The 22,319-nt window shown below is 41.6% G+C and overlaps 1 protein-coding gene across 13 annotated transcripts in view; it reads left to right on the forward strand.

Moving 5' to 3' along the window:
• The window catches only part of kif1b (kinesin family member 1B), a 66,390-nt gene extending 44,497 nt beyond the window's left edge, over window positions 1–21,893 (forward strand). For 10 of the 13 annotated variants that reach the window (XM_085392672.1, XM_085392676.1, XM_085392673.1 and 7 more), the window contains 27 exons: window positions 1,778–1,883; window positions 2,961–3,109; window positions 5,185–5,363; window positions 5,904–6,041; window positions 6,863–7,114; window positions 8,676–8,794; window positions 9,116–9,201; window positions 9,417–9,546; window positions 9,881–10,034; window positions 10,922–11,012; window positions 11,124–11,242; window positions 11,397–11,452; window positions 12,517–12,625; window positions 12,745–12,811; window positions 12,959–13,043; window positions 13,473–13,578; window positions 16,061–16,175; window positions 16,274–16,407; window positions 16,508–16,569; window positions 16,664–16,809; window positions 16,989–17,249; window positions 17,342–17,413; window positions 17,509–17,630; window positions 17,724–17,876; window positions 18,097–18,289; window positions 18,448–18,566; window positions 18,676–21,893. In XM_085392672.1, the coding sequence (XP_085248798.1) occupies window positions 1,778–1,883; window positions 2,961–3,109; window positions 5,185–5,363; window positions 5,904–6,041; window positions 6,863–7,114; window positions 8,676–8,794; window positions 9,116–9,201; window positions 9,417–9,546; window positions 9,881–10,034; window positions 10,922–11,012; window positions 11,124–11,242; window positions 11,397–11,452; window positions 12,517–12,625; window positions 12,745–12,811; window positions 12,959–13,043; window positions 13,473–13,578; window positions 16,061–16,175; window positions 16,274–16,407; window positions 16,508–16,569; window positions 16,664–16,809; window positions 16,989–17,249; window positions 17,342–17,413; window positions 17,509–17,630; window positions 17,724–17,876; window positions 18,097–18,289; window positions 18,448–18,566; window positions 18,676–18,718 (3,366 nt within the window). In that variant the 3' untranslated portion in view covers window positions 18,719–21,893. Of the gene's footprint in view, window positions 1–1,777; window positions 1,884–2,960; window positions 3,110–5,184; window positions 5,364–5,903; window positions 6,042–6,862; window positions 7,115–8,675; window positions 8,795–9,115; window positions 9,202–9,416; window positions 9,547–9,880; window positions 10,035–10,921; window positions 11,013–11,123; window positions 11,243–11,396; window positions 11,453–11,709; window positions 11,911–12,516; window positions 12,626–12,744; window positions 12,812–12,958; window positions 13,044–13,472; window positions 13,579–16,060; window positions 16,176–16,273; window positions 16,408–16,507; window positions 16,570–16,663; window positions 16,810–16,988; window positions 17,250–17,341; window positions 17,414–17,508; window positions 17,631–17,723; window positions 17,877–18,096; window positions 18,290–18,447; window positions 18,567–18,675 lie in introns of all 13 variants that reach the window. The other 3 variants (XM_085392682.1, XM_085392683.1, XM_085392684.1) reach the window with 2 other exon arrangements.
• Window positions 21,894–22,319: the final 426 nt, after the last annotated feature.

Raw genomic sequence — 22,319 nt, forward strand, 5'->3', positions numbered from 1 at the left:
GCCCTAAAAATGTTGGAAGCAGGACAAAGACTTGAAATGTTTGCATAATGGTATTCAGGAGAAATGTCCATATCAAATGAGATTTTTGTTTTTTTTAAGGACTGCCTTGTTTTTAGCTGCATATTCACACAACCAAGACAGATATGGGTGTGATGGTCTGTGAAATCTGTTGCCCATGTTAATAACTTCAGTAGTCTGTATCAGTGTTTTTGCCTCTGTGCTTTAGCGTGTGCGTATTTGCCTACCTTTTTAATCGGCCTGTTGTCTGCTGCATTTTTAGCTTTAAAAGAACCCCCATTAATTATTAACATTAGATATCAGATGGCCTTCAAATTATTTCAGACAAACAGCGACACTCACAGCAGGACGGGCGAGACCTTTGAGGACTATCATATTGTTAAACCTGGGATTTGAATTTATTTTCTTTTTAATGCTCTTAAGTTTTGACGGTATAAATTCTGCCTTACTATGCTGTAACAAAAAAACCCAAATGACATGACATATTCAGCCAGCCTTCCCCTCATATGTTTGACTATCTTTGCATGGAGTAGCTTACATTTCCTCAGCCCTGATGAATCTATTAAAAGAAAGTTGTTTAACATAAGCTCTGGTGCAGATGGTGACCGGGTAAGCTGGACAGTGTACAGCATCAAATGAACCACCGTGTGTACAGCTCTGAAATCAGCATTTATAAGTATGCTAGGTCTCTGTGTCTGAGTGTCGTACATCTTGTGTTTTTTGAACCTACAACCACATAAAGTGCCTCATTGTGGCTGTGTACCGAGTTGTGTTGCTCCTTGATAGAGCACATTAACATTGAACAGTATTGTTCACTGGTTTTCATAAAGGATATACCACAACTATGTGTTTTATTGTCAAGGTATGAATGAAATAAAATGACATGATCCATGTGCAGTTGTTTGTTACATATTGCTGTTATTTGTTTTCCACTACCACTAAACCTAAATAAGAGTAGAATCTGCATGTAGGCAGCGTGCAGGGTTAATAATTTGCAACAGTCAGGTTAAAGGTGCTTAAAGTGTCCTTCTAATAAACTCTGTAGCTTCGAGTTGATCGGTGAAACTTTCATGCTGGATTTCCACGGGCTCCTTAAACGAGGAGACGTCAGCTTGCTGGTAGGAGTTCAGCAGACAAATGAAAAGGCTGCATTGTCTTCTCAGAAGACTGTGAACAAACAGGATGAGGTCATTGGGAACACAGCCTGTCCTGATGATGATGATGGCGCCCCTCATTGGATTACAGTTGACTCAGCTTCTACCAGCACCTCTCTGCTTCCACTCATACCACTGCTCTCAGATGCTTTTTTTCCTCATTGATCAATATAGAAAGTATTCCACAGTTTATGCTCTTACATACTTACAAAGGAGATGGTTTCTCCTTTGTTGTACTGGTGAAGAGCTGAGCGATCCACATAATTAGAACTTTATTGAACCTCTTTAGTCCTGGATTTAATAATATCTTAGTTTCATGGACAGTAAAAATATATATTTTTTCCTTTGTAATGATGCATGAATTGCTTATGTGCAACATATTTATCTAGAAATTCACAATATAAGGGTAGGGCTCACAATCTAATAACTATAAACCAGTTTAATGCTATTACACATCCAGAAGCGCGCATCATTTGGCTTCATAATCACAGTCTTCAGTGCTCGTTTTTCACAAATAAAACCCTCGTTGGGTTGGCGTCACCTGTTGTTGCCGCTGATGGACAGTTTTCCACGTTCTCTCTCCTCTTCCCTGTGTTGGTGTCCAGGTTTACGAGAGCAAATTGCAGGAGCTTCAGAAACAGGTGGAGACTCGCTCACTGGTAGCTGAGACACCCGATGAAGAAGAGTTGGAGGAGGAGGAGGAAGAGGAAGGTGTGTAGTATGCATTTTCAGACCTGAAGATGATTGTTTTTCCTGTACACACTACATGTAATGCTAAAATATAATATATAGATATATGTGTGTGTGTGTGTGTGTTTATTTTTATATAAATGTATAAATGAACTGTGTCTGTTTTCTTCCACACTTTGTGTCCAGAGCCTAAACTCCTTGGATGTGCGTATAGTATTTACATATCCATAATATCACTTTCATTCAGATTCAAGTATTTTAATAGTGCCACATTAATTACCCATTGAAGGTATTAACAGAAAACTAGCTCAAAACTAGTACATCCTCTAGTCCATGCACAATAAACATACTACTAATGGTATATGTCGTTTTACATAAATTTATATATTACTTTTACTAAACCTCTGTTTAACCAAAAAAATCCATTGAGATTTTTTTTTTTTCTTCAAGGGAGACCAGGTCAGAAATGCTCATCATTATGAAGTCTAAAGGACCATACTTATTCAGCCCAGTGATGACAAATGTCATTAAATCACTGTTTCAGGTTTCAGAGCATGCCTCTGTGCTGGTTTCCATCATTTTAAGTCTGGATGAAAGACTGGTAATAACCAGCGATGGGTCATTAATTAATTTAGTCTTAATCTCATCCATCTTGGTGGCACATTATGAAACCTAATGTGAATACAGGCTCTGTCATGTTTAAAGGGGTTCTGTTTATTGTGACAAAACCAAACCTTTATGCTCAGATTGTAGTTTCATACAAGAAACCTCTTAGTTTTGGTTCTTGACGCATACGTTTGTAAGTTTCATGCTTTTCTGGAACTTTTTTCATTAATTCTGTTTGAGAGCCTCAAAAGGAAACTGTTGATACTGCAGTCAGTGCCTACAAGTAATGTTACCTTTAAAGTGAAGTTGACAAAATGCTATAACTGAGAGATCCTCTTGAATTTCAAGCATTAATGCTAAGTAGGATAGACCTGTGGCTGGGCTAAATCAAAGCTATGGTCCTTTTGGGTTTTATGATTATTTGATTTGTAAGGTTTAATAACTGCTGTATTTATCTTGATAACGCCCCCTCTGTCTTTTGTATCCGCACAGTGCCGTGGACTCAGCATGAGTTTGAGCTGGCTCAGTGGGCCTTCAGGAAGTGGAGGTACCATCAGTTCACCTCCCTTCGAGATCAGCTGTGGGGAAATGCCGTCTACCTAAAAGAGGCTAATGCCATCAGTGTGGAACTGAAGAAGAAAGTAAGTGAATTGGTATTTCTCTTTATTTACCTTGAAGTGAATCACCCTCATAGCAATAATCTGTCATTTTCTACGTATTTCACTGACACCTAAACACAAACCCACATGACACACCCTCAGGCCTGGGAGAGTGTCACAAGGGAAGCGCCTGATGATGTTAATGGGTCAGAGGATCTTAGACTTAAAGGTTGCTGCATAAAATATTTTCCATATAATAATGACTTACAGGTTCCTAGCATGATTTTAGGGGTTTGCAGAGTGTGCTTAGATAACTTGGTGTTAAAATAAAATATTATCATCCTTACACTATACGCTGTTTCCCCGCCTCTTTTTCAGCTCTGTAAAAAGAAAAGTTTCATTTTAGCTCCTTATTTATTTAAAGCCCTCCTCTCAAGAAGCCCTGTTTATATAATACAGCTTCATCAAGATGGGAACAGCCATCTGAGAGCTGTCGGCTGGCAATAAAGCCCACAAAGAGGATAGACTCGTTCAGTACAAAATGTTTTCATGCAGCGGTGTTGACATTTCAGAAATTACTTGTATTGTGATCATAGACTTTTCTTATGCATCCCCTTCCCTCTACAGTTTCGTTGTACATGTTCAATGACAATAAAAGGCTATTCTATTTGTCTATTTTATATGTTTCTATGTTTATATGCTAGTGCTAATTGTGGCCACATTAGCGTGCAGCATGCTAACACAAAATTAAAAGTGATGCAGGCCTTCAGTTTTTTTAGATACTGGAAGTTCTTGCAGCCAGCAGTAGACCATTCTGGTGTTCTTTGGATGTGATTGATACATTTTAAAGAACCAGCAAAAAAATAAATAAAAATGGCGGCACCCTCCTTGTTAAAGAAGGTGTCGCCTCACTGTAAGAAGGTTCCTGCTTTTGATCTTACCTGGACACCCAAGTTTGTGCATGCGACAGCTCGAGAACGATGCAGAGTAGCAGTTTCAAATTGATAACATTGGTGTATCTGCTAAAAGTCTCGGCCGAGTTTGAATCTCAGTGACATCGGCCTCAAGGTTAGAGATGTGGCTTTTACTTTAAAGCACTTTAAATGGTTACTAAGATAACAAAGCTGTATATCAATGCCATTCCATTACTATGCATGTATATGTGTCTAAGCAAAGGTTCTCTGAATCGTCTGCAGGTTGTGCAAAACGCTGCAACTAGGCTGTTGATAAAATCCTCCAAGTATTCACATGTGACACCATTGCTATTTCAGCTACACTGGCTTCCTGTTGAATTTAGAGTACATTTTAAGATCCTGGTCTTGACATTTGGAGCCTTGGATGGACTGTCACCGATCTACATCTCCGATCTGCTACAGCCCTATGTCCCTAGCAGGTCCCTGAGGTCATCTTATCAGGGCTTACTTGCTATAAAACAGACTAAGATGAGAACTAAGGGTGACAGAGCTTTTGCCACTGTGGCCCTGAGACTGTGGAACTCTCTCCCTCATAACTGTGGACTCGGTAGTTGTTTTTAAAAAACAACTCAAAACTCACCTTTTTAAAACTGTTTTTGGTTAAATTTCTGTTTATATTGTCTGTTTTACCCTTTTATTATTTGTTATCTTATGTGCAGCACTTTGTGATTCTGTCTAGAGAGGTGCTATATAAATAAAATTTTATTATTATTATTATTATTTCAAGGTCACACAGATATTTATTTTTTTTATGTTCCTGTCAAAACTCCTTTAAATAAAACTGATGCCTGGTTTACCTCCCTTATCCGGGATAAAAGTGTGATTTAAATGCGTGTCCACTTCTAGGCCCTCTGTGATTAATACCAGTAATGAGTCATCTGTCACATTTCCAGGCCATTTTCATCATAAGCTGACAGGATTTTATCTTGGGTTTCTATCTGTGTGTGATTTATATCGAATGTTATTAATTGCTTTAGTGTTTTGTGTCCAGAAGATGCTGAGATCAAAAGGGCATGAAGAGGAAGGGAGTGGAGGGGTGTTCATCTGATCTTTCAGCTTCACGATATCAACCAACCTTCGAACATTTACTTACCTGAAGATATAAACAGTCCCTTGTATTCGTCCTTTCCCATCATTCATCAGGTCCAGTTCCAGTTTGTCTTGCTGACAGACACACCATACTCGCCACTGCCCCCTGAGCTCCTTCCCCCAGAGCCAGAGAAAGATCGTGACCCGAGACCTTTCCCTCGCACCGTGGTCGCTGTAGAGGTTCAAGACCTGAAGAATGGAGCCACGCACTACTGGTCCCTTGAAAAACTCAAGTAATGCTTCCACTTTTCCTTCTTAAACTATTCCTGAGTTTATTTACAACACATACATTTAAATCCTGAAGCTCCAATTGAGACACGTTTGACACATAATTGGGGTTTTTTTTGTTGTTGTTGTTTTTTTCAAATTGGTTATTCTTAAAATGCTGTTAAACAGGTGTACCTAATAAACTGGTATCTATCACTGAAAGACCATTCTCAACAATAATAATGAAAATAATAATAAAAGCCCTAACTTCAGATTTTAACTGTAATTTTAGAGTAACTAACCTGTATAAGAAATTATTTACCAAAAGATATTTTAAGTATTTTAAACTTTCTTTTTCCTTTTTTTGTTTGCATCTATCTGCTTTTGTGCAAATTTATTTATTTTTTGTGTGCCTCTTCTCATATTTCCTGTACCAGGAATGCAAAAAAGACACAAAGAGCTATGATATCAGCGTCTGTACACCCAGCAGTCTCTGCCTTCTGACTTTTAGGACCTCTATCTTTCTCATCGCTCTTCCATTAAAATGACTCGCTTGTCATTTGCAGGCAGAGGCTAGACCAGATGAGAGCGATGTACGACCGCGCTGGAGAAATGGCCTCCACGCACCAGGAGGATTGTGAGGGCACTTTGACAGGAAACGACCCCTTCTATGACCGTTTCCACTGGTTCAAACTCGTGGGGAGGTATGTAACGCAGAACCAACAGAAGCGTACGGTGCATCACGTTCACTCGTGTTCCACTTCTCACTTTCATCCTCTGCCATTGAAGTTACATGCACCAGCGTTTTCACACATTTGGGCCTCGTGTTTTATGATTTATGTCTGTTGGTGTTTTGCTCCTCGCAGAAATCCTTCATTTTTATTTTTTTGTTGTTGATTTTATTTTCCCATATGATTTCATGTCACATATCAACTTTCCTTTTTGTATTTATTATTTTATTTGATGTCACATTTTAATCCTGTGTTGTTTTTTTGTAGTTATTTTTTCTTAATCCTGTGTATCATTTTGCTGTGTCTGTTCGCACATGTCACTCCCATGTTGATATCCGCCTGTAATTCATACAAACACTTGTTAATAGCATTGTGGATTTTGGATAATGTGGAAATTTGAGGCATTTTTGTATTCTATCCTCTTTTCATTCAGCGTGTGTGAGACGATTTGTATGTTAATCCTTTAAAGTGACGTTTCATTTTGGTTTAAAATAGTCATGTTTCTGTAAACCGCTGTCACACTGTTGGCTTAATACCTGCTGCCTATGAATTGAATCCTACAAATTTATTTGCATTAACTCTTCACATTATTCTGTGTAGCTGATAATCGTTTACATTACCTACTGGAGAAAGTGTCCAGCTATGTGTTTTATGTTGTTTGAGGAAGGAAATGTTTGTTTCTGAAAGTGAAGTGTCACATCGATGCCGTGCTCACTGAGCTGTTTTAACTCTATTGCTCCACTCTTACCTATCCTTGGTTCTCGCCACTCTTCCCAAACTACCGCCCCCATCAGCTCCCCCATCTTCCACGGTTGCGTCAATGAGCACCTGGCTGACCGCACACCCTCTCCTACTTTCTCCACCACCGACTCGGAGATCACGGAGATGGCGGACGAGCGCCAGAGCGAGATGTCTGACTTGATCGACGATGAGGCGTTCGTGGACGACACGAGCTCAGACGCCGGCACCGAGGAGGGCTCGGACATCTTCAGCGATGGCCAGGACCCCTTCTACGACCGCTCCCCCTGGTTCATCCTGGTGGGAAGGTTGGTGACCGTGGCGTTCACATACAGGCTGGGGCAGGAGTTTAGAGCTGATGTTGGCTTGGTTTATTTTTTATTTGCGTGTATGCAGATACAGAGCAAAGAGAAACCAGTGAAGAAAATAGGAAAAACTGAGGATGTACTGGATTACGCCCTGTGACGATGCAGAAATAGATTTTGGATAGTTGATAGTTTCGCATCGAGCAGCAGTGCAGTGAATAGATGTAAAGGGACAAAATGCACCAACATTATTATTAAAGATCAGGAGCTTAAAATGTGAGTAAACACATGTGCGCAAATGACTTCCAGTTCGAGATAATTTGGGCACTTTTTCGATGTAATATGCTTAGTCACACTTTTAATTTAGACTTAATTTAGAGTCCCACAAAAAAAGCCGCCATCTTTATCCATCCTCCCAGCGTGATGTCTCATTCCCCGCCACCATCGCAGTGCTGACTGCATTAACCGCCATCTGTGTTCGAAATACATGTATTTGCTGTGTGGAAGCTGATTGGCTATTTGTCATCTTATGTTGTTGTTTTTTTAATCCTCTAAATCTTTTTTCCTCTTTATATCTTTTATTTATTACATTGTGATTACATCATTATGTTCTTATAACCTTGTCTGCTATAACAGTGTACATGTGATGGATTGTAGTTCATATTAACTGACCAGTAGTTGGTAGTTGTCACTCAATCAGGCTCACTGGGATTTGTTTTAATTCATTGTTGTGAAATGCTGCAGCAGCTCACGTTGCACCCATGCCGCAGCCTCAGTGCTGTAAACATAATGGCTACTTAAAAAACGACTCTCCCGCCTCAGAAGAAGACAGATCGGTGCAGCCAGACTGAGCTGAACTAAGCTCGGCTAACTTGCGTCACTGTGACTTCAGAGAATTTACAGATTCATATCTTTCCTCCATCTTAGCCTCGAGTCTCCCTGCACTGGGACAGCAGACAGTTTAAAAAAAAGAGTAGGCCGTCAGATGTACAGCAAAACAAATCAAGTCCCACAAAACAAACTGACAGTGAGTGCGTGAGTAAGAGACTAACACGGCCATAACGCAGCACAATAAACCACCTTGTTACAGGCTTTACCGCCGCAGCCCCGGCGATCCGTCACCACCCTGTCACGCAGTTTAAAAATAAAACAGATGGTTTGAGCTGCTGCAGATTTCAGCGCCCCGGAGCATGTTTGAGTTTATATTCCCCCCCTTGTTTTTTTTTTCTTGGGCCCTTAATTTTATTTTTTTGCTTCTCCTCACATAAATGTCACTAATATTTTGCAGTATGTTATTGTAATTATTAATATGTGCTAAACACTCAAAGCGATTGTGCGCAGGGTGTTTGAATTTGCTGTCAGTCTGTATATGTTTTGTGGAGACGTCAGAAAACAGTCTGTGACACTGCTCAGATCTCCTTTGGGATCCAACAGATATCAGCAGTTTAGTGAAAGCCACCGTGAATCGGATGTTGACGTTTTCTGTATCTGAAAAATGCCGCAGCTGTTTCCAGACTGCACCGCGCTCAGGTTTTCATATCTCTCTCCTCCTTTTTACTCTCAGAGCTTTTGTGTACCTGAGTAACCTGCTGTACCCTGTACCTCTGGTTCACCGTGTTGCCGTAGTAACGGAGAAGGGCGAGGTGCGTGGCTTCCTGCGCGTGGGGGTCCAGGCTATAGCTGGTGAGTAATTAATGAGATTCTTTAGTGAGTGAGCCTACTGGGGGAGATAAAAGCACGCTTATTGCTCTTTATTAAATATGAGCGCCCCTGTATTTGGGCCATAGGAAGTTTTCAATTTTTAGGCTATTTAAATGGTAAATTTAACTGCTTTAATGTTCAGTAGCAGCATGGCAGCATATTGAAGAGCTTTTTTAAGTCACTGATACAGTGGCAAAGAAAAGATTCCTTAGATTCAGTGTATTCCTTTTGATCCGTGTTGACAGTTTAAGTCATCTGTGTCTGAGATAGATCCTGATTAGAGGAGGGTTTTTCTCTTTGTAGCTGACGAGGAAGCTCCAGACTACGGGTCAGGAGTGAGGCAGTCAGGAACTGCCAAGATTTCCTTTGATGATGAATACTTCAAAAAGGTAAGCCCGGAGCAGCACCTTTTCTGTGATGGTGTGTATTATTGTGGTTCAAACATCAAGTCATTGCTGTTCCTTATTTTTTATTATATTCCTATGTATTCAAGTCAAATAAAATGGCTAGCCTTAAATGGCCAATGCCTCACACTATAGCTAGGTTTGGAGATTCAGTGTCGCTCCTCCAGCTATATGCTAATGTCTTCCTCTGTTTCAATCAGAATGACTTCCCCTCCAAGGTCATAACCCGCTCCGGGTTGTCCCTGGAAGAGCTGCGCATCGTAGAGGGTCAGGGTCAGAGTTCAGAGGTCATCACACCCTCAGAGGAGCTCAACAGAATCAATGACATGGGTAAGGCTGCCAGACTTTCACCTCTTTACTCGTAAATTTCCACCTATGAGCCCCAGTGTTAAGCGCAGATGGTCCTGTTTAATGAAAAAGGAGGACTTAAAATGTTTTGTTATGGAAATTTGGCAGTTTTTCTTGTCCTGTGAAGGAACGTGTATGAAAGCTATTTGATGAGTGAACACCAGAATCCTCTCTATAAATTACATGCGTGAATGTGTGCTTGTTTAGAAGTCAAATGGAGACGGCAGAGTCACAAGTGCAGTCAAGGGTCTGTTTTTTTTTTTTTTAAACAAGTCATCCAACAAGCCTACTAACCTTTCACTCTGGCTTTCTTCAGACCTCAAGCTGGGTAACATTGGAGAAACCAAACTAAGTCATGGGGATGATCTGGCAAGCCACTTGGAGGTGGGCAGCGTCTTTACCTTCCGTGTCACTGTGCTCCAGGCCAGCGGCATCCTGCCTGAGTATGCTGACATCTTCTGCCAATTCAAGTGAGTGCACGATCCTGAGAATACAGTAGTTGAGTCGGCTTTCCTTTACACTTCTAAAGGGTTTCTAAATGTCTTTCAAAGTTTTTTCCACTCATTTTCAGTCCAGTCATTGTACTTGAGGTACATGAGAAAAACACCAACTTTAAAATGTATGTTTAAGCACTTTGAGGCAGTGGTGTGGGAGATCTTGTCAACACTAATTAAATTAAGAATGCAAAAAAGTGCCATCAGATTTCGATCCACCGCAAAAACACACAAAGGAGCATTATCAGTCATGGATTTGGCCTCAACAGAGCCCAGAACCTTAATGACGCAGTGTGGGATCATCTAAAGGCAACATCCAACGAAGAGCTTTGAATGTCCTTTAAGAAGTCTGGAAAACTAGTTAAAGAAATGACAAGAATGCTTGCCTAAGAGTTCAGGCTGTGTCGAAGAATAAAGGTGGTCATGCCAAATACTGACTTTAAAGAACATTAGAATTGTACAAACTCTGTTTCTTATATACCAAATTTCCATCTATGTTTGCACGTTTCAATAAACTGCTGCACCCGTTTCCCATTTTATTGGGGAAAAAACTAAACAAGGGAAGACTTTTGCACAGTAGTTCATATTTGTTTGAAGCAGACGGGTTAAGTGGAAAATGCAGTGCTGTAAAATCAGCTTTTTAACTAAAGTATGGTGTTATTGCTGTAAATTTACACCAAACTGTTTTGGTTTAAAAGTCGTTTGATTTGAGTTCAGCGTTTCAGCTTTATCTCTAAATATATACTCAGAACGAGGATTCAAAATTCTAGCTAAATCCTGGAGTGTGACTTTCAGCTGTCTGTCGTTATCTCGTGTAAAAAGAAATGCAACCCGCTGACATTCATTTATGTTTCTTCCCTCAGTTTCTTGCACCGTCACGATGAGGCTTTTTCCACCGAGCCTCTGAAAAACACTGGCAAAGGAGCTCCTCTGGGCTTTTACCACGTCCAGAATGTGAGTGCACACACACATCTGCACCTACACACACTAACTGTGCTTCAACGATTTTATTCCAACTCAGTTTGTCAAACCCTTTTTCTTTTTTTTTTTTATCTGTTGGAGCAGATTTCTGTCGAAGTTACAGAGTCTTTTATTGAGTACATCAAGAGCAAGCCCGTCGTGTTTGAAGTGTTCGGCCACTACCAGCAGCACCCGCTGCACCTCCATGGCCAGGACCTGATCAGGTTGGTGGGGGTCAAACAGCAGATCCAGTCATGCAGTGATAATTCATATTTAATGCAGCAGATTTTGTTAGAACAATTAAACAATTGTGTTCTGATCACATTGTCTATTTTTATATGCATATGTAAATAAAAGGTATTTTTATTATGTCAACAGTCCTCCAACACCATCCAGGAAATACTATCCTATTCCCATGCCTCTGTCCAAACCAGGTGAGTGTTTCCATGTCACATCAATGTGTTCTTTGCCATCAATAATTTTATGTTGATTTTTTTCTTACATAAGCATGCCTCATGTGTCCTTCCACTTTTTTTCCTTGTCATTTCTCGCCTCCTTTGGATTTCTTTCTTTTTGTCTCTTATTCAATCATTCCCTCACAATTTATATAATCCTCTTACCCAACTCTGTCCTCCTTCCTCTTCTTTTGCCCTTCAATCTCTCTCACCGTTCATCAATATCGCACATCCAGACCATACCCGTAAGATAGAGTTGATCCGCTACCTCGTGAGCGGCTATGTGAACGGCAAAGTGTTGGACACGCTGTCCGAGCACGCCAACTCCCTGGCGTCCTCTGCTCTGGCCAGTCTGGAGGACGAGGCTGACCAGCTCTCTCACTTCCCCTTCCTCCCAGTGGCCAGTGACCCTGTGCTAATTGTCCCCAAGCATCATGGTTGGTACAGTGGACTCTGTTGTAGCTAATGAGCCAGACATTTGATGCTGGTGCTGTAGTGATTAGAGTAGTGCTGTGCTCTTATAGTGCTCTGTGGCTGCAGGCGGTAGCACGGTAAAGCTCTGCTGTGGTTATGAGTGCTGCACCTTGCTGCAGGTGCGGTTAGTTCGGTCACGATGTCCTCCTGTTGCTTAGAAACTGTCCTGAGGAGACAACTTCAGGGTCAATGACATATCATTCACACCATATAAGGAGTAAATACAGCAGTTTTCAAGTGTAATAACATTCCTTTCGATCATATTGAGCATAGACGAATGCAACTGTGTTTCAACAGGACCGTAATCCCGATGTGTGAGACAGCAGGGTGCTGCCACTGGTGTTGTAATCTGTGGTTTACTTCCTCCTAACATTTCAGTATGCTTCCAGTATCTATCCTCTGTGATTACTGGCTCAGTATAAAGAGTCAGCAGTGTTTTCACATTACCTATCCATCCTCCATTTAGTCACCCAAAGCATGTAGTAAATACTCCTGACTTTTATTCATCTTCTCTGAAATTCAGACAAATTCCCGCTTGATAACATTGAGCTTCTGTCTGTGTGTGCCAGTTCCAGCCACCAAGTTGAACACCATCACCAAATCCAACCTGGGTCATTGTGTCAGCAAGTACGACCTGCTGGTCTGGTTTGAGATCAGCGAGCTGGAGCCCACTGGAGAGTGAGTATCCACCTGGAGTGTTATATTCCCACACAAGCTTTAAAGAAACAATAAAAATTATCTCCACAAAGAATATTATAAATTGGGATGTTGTGTCACCTTCCTCCCTCCATGCACAGGTACATCCCAGCCATCGTGGATCACAGTGGAGGCCTGCCCTGCCACGGTACCTACCTGCTGCACCAGGTACAGGATTGATCCACATGTTCTTTTCTTATTATTCACACATTGGTAACTGCTTCCTTTGTACACAGTTGAATATCTTCTTTTAAAGCGTAATGTTGCTCTAGCTGTGCTCACTGTGATCTTGAGCTCCTGTTATGTTTGCTGCAGGGGATCCAGCGGAGGATCACAGTGACCCTCATCCATGAGAAGGGCAGCGAGCTCCATTGGAAAGATGTTCGTGAGCTGGTTGTAGGTGAGCAGCCTACCTTTAGGGTCTAGTCGTGCTATACCTCTCTGTAGAAAACAAGAGAGAAAGACAGGACAGAGCATCATTAAAGGGATTTGACTTTGTGAGATCACACTGAAAACACACCACTCGGTTCTGTCTGAGACATTTTCAGTCTGGAAAGATGAATCTGTCGGGCTTTAGGCTGCTTCTCACTTTAAGCAGTTCATGCTGTAGCTGTAGCTGATGGACCAAATAATTACATTTCATATTTTAGACATTCAGCTGCTGACTCTGAAGCCAACAGGGCTCTTGAGTGTGGATGATTGTGTTGGTACTGGATGCTGTGATAAAACAGCTGTTAGTGGACAAACTGCCTGCTGGCTGAGCTTCTCTATTGAGAGCTATTCCAACACAAGAAGGTCTTATAACTGTTGTGTGGATCTGCCTCACCAGGTCGTATCAGGAACAAGGCTGAAGTGGATGATAGCGCAGCCGATGCTGTCCTGTCCCTTAACATAATTTCTGCCAAGAACATCAAGTCATCCCACAACAACAACAGGTAGGTGAAACTCCCACACTGAGTCAGTTTGAGTGAGAACACACTAGTCACAACATTTGAAGGTGTAAAATGTTTCCATTCACAGATCTTTGAAGCTTTCTTGTTGCCTTCTTGCTTGTATTCTCTTCAGTTATTATCATGAAACACATTTATTTTTCTTTAAAAAAGCCAATGTGTTACATTGTTACACTGTGTTCTTTTGTCATGATTGAGTTCCTGCCATGTAAAAAAATCATTTGTTGACACTCTGTAGTAACTGTAGTAACCTTATCAGTTAAAATCTATGCATGTGTCCATGTCTGTATATTCTCTGAAGCCACATTGGAGTCATTGCACGACCTTTTCCATTTTCGCTGCTGTTACTTTGCTTCATTGTCTCTGTTGCCTGACTCTTTGTGCTTCTCTCTCTCTCTTTTTTTTTTCTTTCTGTGCGCTCTCTTCCTTCCTCCTGCCGCGGCTGGACTCATGATTGTGCTCAGGCTTTCTATTGATAAGGATATTGATAGGTACCAGCGACCAGAGAACATAAGGCTCCTTCACTGAAAGACCTTTATGCTTCTCATTAGTCCCATAGACTCGTAGAAATAAGCTCTCCACAGTTTGTGTGTGCTTGTGTGTTGCATAAGATCTGTCTTCATTCATGCCTGTTGATATTAAGCCTCCTAAGCTCCAAACCGGTAAAAGCAGTCTTTGGAGGCAACACCGTTTTTTAGTACTTTTCTGTATTTGTTTGTGATTGTGTGACACTGAACCACGGTGCTATGTATATCCTCTGTAACACTCAGACGTTTCCAGATCAATGTTTTCCCCCTCAGCTGTTTCTCACTATAGAGTCTTACCTCAGTAACAATGAGGCACCAGCAGAGCATATCTGGCTCTCAGTCTGTGTCTGATAGTGCCCCCTGCTGTCAATAACAGGAACAGTGTAGCCTTGTATAGAGCTCATAGTGATGGTCTTAAGATTGCTGCTGCAAGGCAGTAATTTGTATCCACTTGTGCTGTATGTTCTGAGCATATGCAGTTATGTGAGCTCTCAGGTTTTATGTATCAGGACATAATTTAAAAACAATCAGGTCCTTAGTAGGTCTTAATATGAGGTAAACCTCACATGAACAACAATACATAACACATTATACCACGTCATTATTTATTTAACAAACACTGAGCCTAAATTCAGATGTGGTGAGTACATCCAAGCCTACTTTCATAATTATTTAACAGGGTCAGTATTAGCCAGGTGCTAATTAAATGCACTAGATCATCAGTAACCACGACTGTCAGTTTGCTGGCGAATTCAGGAGAGTGGTGACATACTGAGGAGGAGAGAAGCAATTGTTGTTACCCATGAATCTGGGAAGGCTTTGAAGTAGATCATTTTACAGCAAGGAAGATTATTCACAAGTTTAAAAAAAAATCAAAGACTGTTTCCAATCATCCCAGGAGTGGACGTCCCAAAAAATTCACCACAGATATTTGAGGCTCTACAGGCCACAGTTAGCATGCTTAATGTTGGAGTTCATGGCAGTGCAATTAGAAAAAAGCTCAACAAATATGTTTGGAAAGGCTTCCAGGAGAAACCCTTTTCTCTCTAAATACAACATGGCAGCATGGGTTCAGTTTGCAGAGTTGAAAACCTAAGCCCTAATGCACAGCTTCAAGATTGGTGAAAACCAAACACAGCATATCAGCACAAACACCTCGTACCAGTGGTTTTGCACGGGTGATGATTATTTGGGCAAAGTGTCCAGGTCACTGAGTGAGCCATGAAGTATTCTAGAGTCAAATGAGATCATCGTTGGGTCAGTGACTCCAGAGCGCAGCAGCAAAGCTACAACAGAGTGGTGCTGCAGTGGCTCAAAGTCCAGACTTCAATATGATTGACGTGCTGTGGCGGGACGTTAAGAAAGCTGTGCATTAATACATTTCTGCAAACTTCAATGAACCGAAGCAATATTGTAAAGACAAGTGGGTCAGAAATACCTCCACACTGCTGTGAGACACTAATAAAAAATGATTACCTCAACTTTTTGCTGTTAAATTTGGTTCCATCAGCTGCTGAATTACAGGATGTACTTAGTTATAGTCATTTGTGCATTTTGGCATGGTTTTAAATAAATAATGATGTGGTGTAATAATCTAGATCTAGAACCTTAGACTGCTTTTCACGTGTCTGTAAATGAATTTCTTTCTTATCATTGTCCCGATTGGTGTCGGCTGACACTTGACACTCTGTGGCTCCTGATTTGTCTGTTGTCAAGGTCTCACCTCAGTGCGATTCCTCACGTTTTGTCATGATTAAAGGATGAATGTGAACACCGCTTCAGTCACTGTGTTCACTTCCTGATATGTCAGAACTGTGCTCACGTTTTTTTTAACAACATGACACACTGCTGTACACAGAGACCCTGTAGTGTTAGCATCAAGTAGGACTTCATAAAAAATAATGCTGTCAAGCTAACTTTTCCTCTGTCTGTCTTTTCAGGACTTTCTATCGCTTTGAGGCAGTGTGGGACAGCTCCCTGCACAACTCCCTCCTGCTCAACCGCGTCACTCCCTATGGAGAGAAGATCTACATGACCTTATCTGCGTATCTGGAGGTCAGCCGCTGCTCCAGTGTGTTGCACCTGTTTGTACGTGTTTTTAAGTCTCTTGATGTCATCGTGTCTAACACACACCCTTTATCTCCTCTCTACAGCTGGACCATTGCATCCAGCCTGCCATTATCACCAAAGACATCTGCATGGTCTTTTACTCCCGAGACGCCAAGATTTCCCCACCCCGTTCTCTCAAGAATCTCTTTGGCACTGGATACTCCAAAACTCCTGACTGGTAAATCTGGGCTGCTGTACTGTGGCCATCTCTGTTTCACAATCAAAGATATCTGCCCTGTTACAAAGTTTCCTTGTTCATAACTTCTGCTTCATTATAGCAACCGAGTGACTGGGATCTACGAGCTGAGCTTGTGTAAGATGTCTGACACTGGAAGCCCAGGTGAGCGGACATGAAACATGTTTAAAGAACGGCAGCTGTTTTATCATAATTCTGCGGAGAGCTTCATCCTAATGAGGGCTCATGTCCTGAGCAGGGATGCAGAGGAGGAGGAGGAAGGTCCTAGACACATCAGTGGCTTACGTGCGTGGAGAGGAGAACCTGGCCGGCTGGAGGCCCAGAGGAGATAGCCTCATCCTAGAGCACCAGTGGGAGCTAGAGAAGATGGAGCAGCTGCAGGAGGTGGGGCCTTAAAAGATTCATAAAGAAATAAATCTGTTTAATATCGTAGAGGGAAAAAAGACTTTTCAACTCAAAGACCAAAGTGCTATTCTAAAACGTTTTTTCTTCGAGTACACACTTTACATGACTAACCCTCCCCTCTTATCCCCACCTCACATTCGCCCCCATCTTTCATCCAGGTGGAAAAGACCCGTCACCTTCTGGCGCTGAGAGAGAAGCTGGGAGAGGCGGCTCCCGTAGGAACAGCTCCCACCACCAAGTTCCTGAGCGAGTCTCCGTCCCCCAGCATGAGCTCCGGCACCCTGTCCACGTCCACCTCCATCTCCTCTCAGATCTCCAGCACCACCTTTGAAAGCGCCATCACGCCGAGCGAGAGCAGCGGCTACGATTCCGCCGACATCGAGAGCCTGGTGGATCGTGAGAAGGAGCTGGCCACCAAGGTGAGAAAAACGTGGGCTTAGTGGGCGTTCTTGTTGCTGCCTTCTTCCTTCTCTGCTCGGAGCTGATCGGTCTTGTTCCTGTTGTGTTGTAGTGCCTGCGCCTTCTGACACACACCTTCAATAGTGAATACAACCAACTGGTGAACAGCATCAGTGACTGCAAGGTGAGAAATAAGAAGTAAAAAAAACTGCCTTTTTGTGTCACATCATTGAGTTGATATATTAACGTCTACCTCATCCTGCTGTTGTTTCACTTCAGCTTTCTGACATCTCACCTATCGGACGTGATCCATCCGTGACGAGCTTCAGCAGTGCCACCCTCACCCCTTCCTCTACCTGCCCCTCTCTGTCGGACTCCCGCTGTGGCTCCATGGACCAGAAGTAAACATATTTTTAGGAACATTGACCTCGATCTGCAAACGGTTATTGACAGGTCATCTATTTGATTCTAACTTGGTGTGATTTGTGTTAAAGGACCCCTGAGAACAGCTCACGTGCCTCCAGTCCCTCCTGCTCAGACTATGAAAACTTCCCGATGGTTCCCACTCTGGAGACCTCCTACCTTGCGCGGGCTGCAAAGAACGAGTTCCTCAACTTGGTGCCTGATATTGAAGAAATGCGACCAGGGTGAGTAATGCCATGTTAACCCAAATACTGTCACTATGACATGTGTCTCACAGACCAAATGTAAGTCGATACTCGTGTTCTCTAATTCAAGCAGAAATGATGTGGATTGATTCCTGAGCCTGGATGATTTCAGCTGGAAAACAAACCAACTCTGCTTCTTCCTCAGAAAACAAGCGCTCTCTTAAAAAATAAATAAATGAATAAAATCTCTTCTTTTCAGATCTGTTGTGTCCAAGAAGGGTTTTCTAAGCTTCATGGAGCCTCGCTCTAACTCATGGGTGAAGCATTTTGTGGTTGTTCGCCGGCCCTACGTCTTCATCTACAACAGCGACAAGGACCCCGTGGAGCGAGGCGTCCTCAACCTCTCCACAGCACAGGTGGAATACAGCGAAGACCAGCAGGCCATGCTTAAGGTAAGGCTGGATGTAACACGCTTTTCTTTAATGAGAATTTATTCAAATTATTTTGGTGCACGTTGTTCAGTTTTGGACACGTGGATTGCTGAAATGGCAAATTCACTGGGATTTATCATTTGAATGAACATGAGTATAATGTGATGTCTTCTTTTCAGACGCCCAACACATTTGCAGTGTGCACAAAACATCGAGGCATCCTCCTGCAGGCCAACAACGAGAAAGACATGAACGACTGGCTGTACGCTTTTAATCCTCTGCTAGCAGGAACGATAAGGTACACACACACAGACACACACACTCCTCTCACACCACAGTCAAACGTGCAGCTTCTGCACCCTTCAAAAACATTTCCTCCTCCTCACAACGGAAAACTCTCCCCGCAGATCTAAGCTGGCGAGGCGGCGCAGCGGCCTGACGAAGAACTGAGCGGGCGGAGCGGGAAAACCACCGCTTCCATCCTTTCTGAAAAGCCTTTGAAAATACCAAGTGTTAAAACTTATTAATCATTGTGATTCTTGACGGTTTTCTCTTGTAAGTAGACTTGTGGCTTAAGTCTCTTTTCATGCGACTAAAACGTTTAAGTTCCACAGAACTTTTGCCTCCCCGCCTCCCTCCAGCAACCCCGCTGCCAACTTAGCTTTCCTCCTCTCTATTCCCTCCCCTCAGCTTTTTGTGTTTTTGTTTCGATGACAATGTTTGGGTCTAATTTTGTTCCGCTTCGTTGTCATTCCCAAACTCCCCTAACTAAGTAGCATGTTGTAGTAGTCTACTTGTGTGTGCACGACTCTTTAGAAACTTTCCGTTTGCCAATCATCTGTACAAAAAAATGTCTCTATCAGTGTTATTTGTCTCCTGAAATGAGTTTCATTCTATTTTGGGGTTTTTTTGTTGTTGGTTTTTTATTAAATTAAAAATGCTTGCATGATACCTGCAGCAGTCCTCAGGAGAAGACCAGGTTTGCTCAGTTTAAAACAAAAAACAAAAATTAACCAAATCAGCCAGCTTACATTTGAAACCATGAAGGAAAAATCTACAGATCTCTCCAAGTGACGTGTTAGTTTACGCTCTGCTACCTAAACTATAGCTGCTAATAGATTTATAGGGTATTTTTCTTCTCTCAGTGAGATTTGCATCAGGCTGAACCGTCTCTGAAACAAAAACTCAAAGTGGGAATGAAATTTGACAGGAGGGCCACGCCCGATTTCCTCTGTCATCCACGTCATACTTAGATCCTCCTCAATCTGTGTACATACGCCGCCTCTAAACCCCCGATAGTGCCAGTGTCAGTTAGTGAGTCAGTAAAATACTCATGCATTTGTGTTAACATAAAAACTGCAGACTAACTAGAGACAAACAAGCGAGGATCGCTTCATAACTCAGCAGTTTAAAAAAACAAAAAAACAATGACCGATTGTTCCTGCAGGAGTAGATTCGGGCCCCTTTTTGCTTTTTCATCCCAAGGAATAAAAACAGGGTTACAAGGAGAGGAGGAGGACTAGGAGGATGAAAATGAACTAGAGGGAGAACTTGATTTGTACATGCGGTCTGTTCTGGGATCAGTGTGGTAGTTAACCCTCATTTAACACATTCCTCTCTGCTCCTCTAGCTCGCTCTATCTCACTGAGAATCAGAAAGCCTTGACATTTACTGCTATTAACTTTACACTCTTGTTATAAAGATGCAAAGAAAACACGGTGGAAAGTTTAGGACGAGGTAAGGAAAAAGAATGAAGGTGCAATGTTTCTTTAGTTTTTTTGCTTTGACGCCAGTGGTTAGCCAGCAAAGCTGCTTTTAAATGGCCCGCAGGACAGATTACGATGTAGTCCCATGACTCCCCTCGCTGTCACACCAGCGTCGGCTGAAATCTCTGAAGTGAAGTACTCGTGTTCAGCAGCACCACAGGGAACCATGTGTTCATTTTTCTATTCTTATTCTTGAATCAAAACCTCATCTAACTCTCATTGTGTTCATATTTTTATTTTATTTTAACATTGTTATTTTTTTTTCTTACGCTTTTAATCATTCCACAATGAAGGTTTTTATGAAATGTAACGGAGAGCATTTATTTCTTAATTTCTTTTAACCTTATTTTGCACATTAACACATATCTATAGCAAGGACAGAGACACAGCCACATATGTTGAGTCCAGGATTGTATTTGATCATCAGGAACAAATGATAAGAGCACATATCAGGAGTACACTGGATAGCTGTTTCTCAAAGGGTTTAATAGAAGGAAAGAAGTTAAAGGGACTACATATTCAAAGGTCTTATTTCTGATACTACCCTATGAAAATATTTGCTCTGTGTGCCGTGCTGCAGCTGCTACATTCGGCTCCGGATTCACTTTTTGGCACCTACGCCTCTCGAGATGTGTTAATGCAGACAGGCATAAAAAAACTCTGGTCAACCAACCAGCAGTCTGCCTGCTGTGTCGTATGAAATGCGTGGAAGGAGAGGAACCAACTGTCTGTTACATATAGATAAAAAAATGAAGCGCTGACGTGACCTCGGGTCAGCCAGCCTGACGGTCAGAGAAACAGAAACGTGCTGGATTGTGGATCTCTGAGCTGCACATCAAAGATGCACCTATGCACAGATCAAGTCTCGAAAGTGCAATGTACCTCATATACATGTTGATGCGAAGCGCTGCCAGAGCAAACGTTTTCACTTCATTTGCAGAGGTGTTTTTATTTTGGATTGTGTATTTATTGTTTGCAATGTATATATATTAGTTTGCAGCTCTTTGCACATATTAATAAAAGGTTCAACTAACTGATCAAATAAAGTCTGTGCGGTTTAGTTGTTCCACTCATATTAAACCAAATGATGGTGTGGCGGCCTGTTCTAGTGTGAACTGGGAGAGGGTTTGAATGTAAGAGAGAGGGGGAAAGGAAAAGGAGACCTAAAATGTAACCCCTGCACCTCGACTGAGGAGGTGAGTTACATTAGTGCTTCCTGTTTATTAGAAAGCGGTTTGAGTGAATTAGAAGTCTGTTGGGTTTTTTGGGGTTTTTTTTGAGGATATCTACTCATTAGTCATACTAGGCATCCATCTGAACTCTATCAAAATAAAGGTGTATTTTAACTCATTTTTATTTTTTCTAATATCAGGGATATAGGACTATACAAAGTAGCTTGTGACATCTAAAACGACAGCACACTTATTGTGTCTTTCTTCACCTCATCACTTTTTTCTGTGTGTGTGTGTGTGTTTGTTTTTCCGTTGATGCCTTTCAAACAAAACTAGCCATGATATTTCCCACCTTCCCCCTCTGACAATTAATATCAGTTAACCCCGCTCCCTTTCAGATTTGTTCACCAAAAGAAAAGGAAAAAACAAAACAAAAACATCATTAATGCTGTACATTATTTGTCAGACCGGTTTCATTTTCATACTTACTTTGTAAATATCTGTGTTGTATGGAGCTTGAACTAAAATGTAAATATGTTTACTGTATTTGTAATAATTATAATCCATTCGCTGTATAGCATAGATGTGTCATGCAGATATCCTAATTCTGTGTATGGTAATCTTGCACCATTGAACTGTTAGTGAATGAGGCAACAATAAAAGTGCAAAACGTGCATTAGCAGATGAAGTGGCGCCTGCTTATTTCCTGCTTTATGTGAGCTTCTGCTGTAGTTTATGTGCTTTAGTCCCAAGAAACCACCCTTTTACTGTGGCGCACAATAAGATCTTCTGATGTTTGGTGTCATCTTCCTGTGATCTCCTGTGAACAGGTGGATTAATTCACTTCAAGTTTATGTATGTAGCACCAAATCACAGCAGTTGCTGAACACTGTAAGGTAAAGACTCTAGAATGATAACAACATTTGAAGCTCCTATCCTTTTATCCCACATACCCAAAAGTTAGTTAGATGATAAATAGCCCTGTGTTTGTTTACTTGATTTGTATAATGCAAAGTGGTGATAATGCCCAGGAAGTTGTTACTTCATTATGTCATTTTTTTTCTTTTAAAGTACGTCCTCATAAGTTGTTGTTGTTTTTTTTGTTTTTTTTTT

The sequence above is a fragment of the Rhamphochromis longiceps genome, linkage group LG20 (genome assembly GCF_057381845.1).
Source record: "Rhamphochromis longiceps isolate RC_006_pf linkage group LG20, R_longiceps_female_GT1.1, whole genome shotgun sequence".
Lineage (NCBI taxonomy): Eukaryota > Metazoa > Chordata > Actinopteri > Cichliformes > Cichlidae > Rhamphochromis > Rhamphochromis longiceps.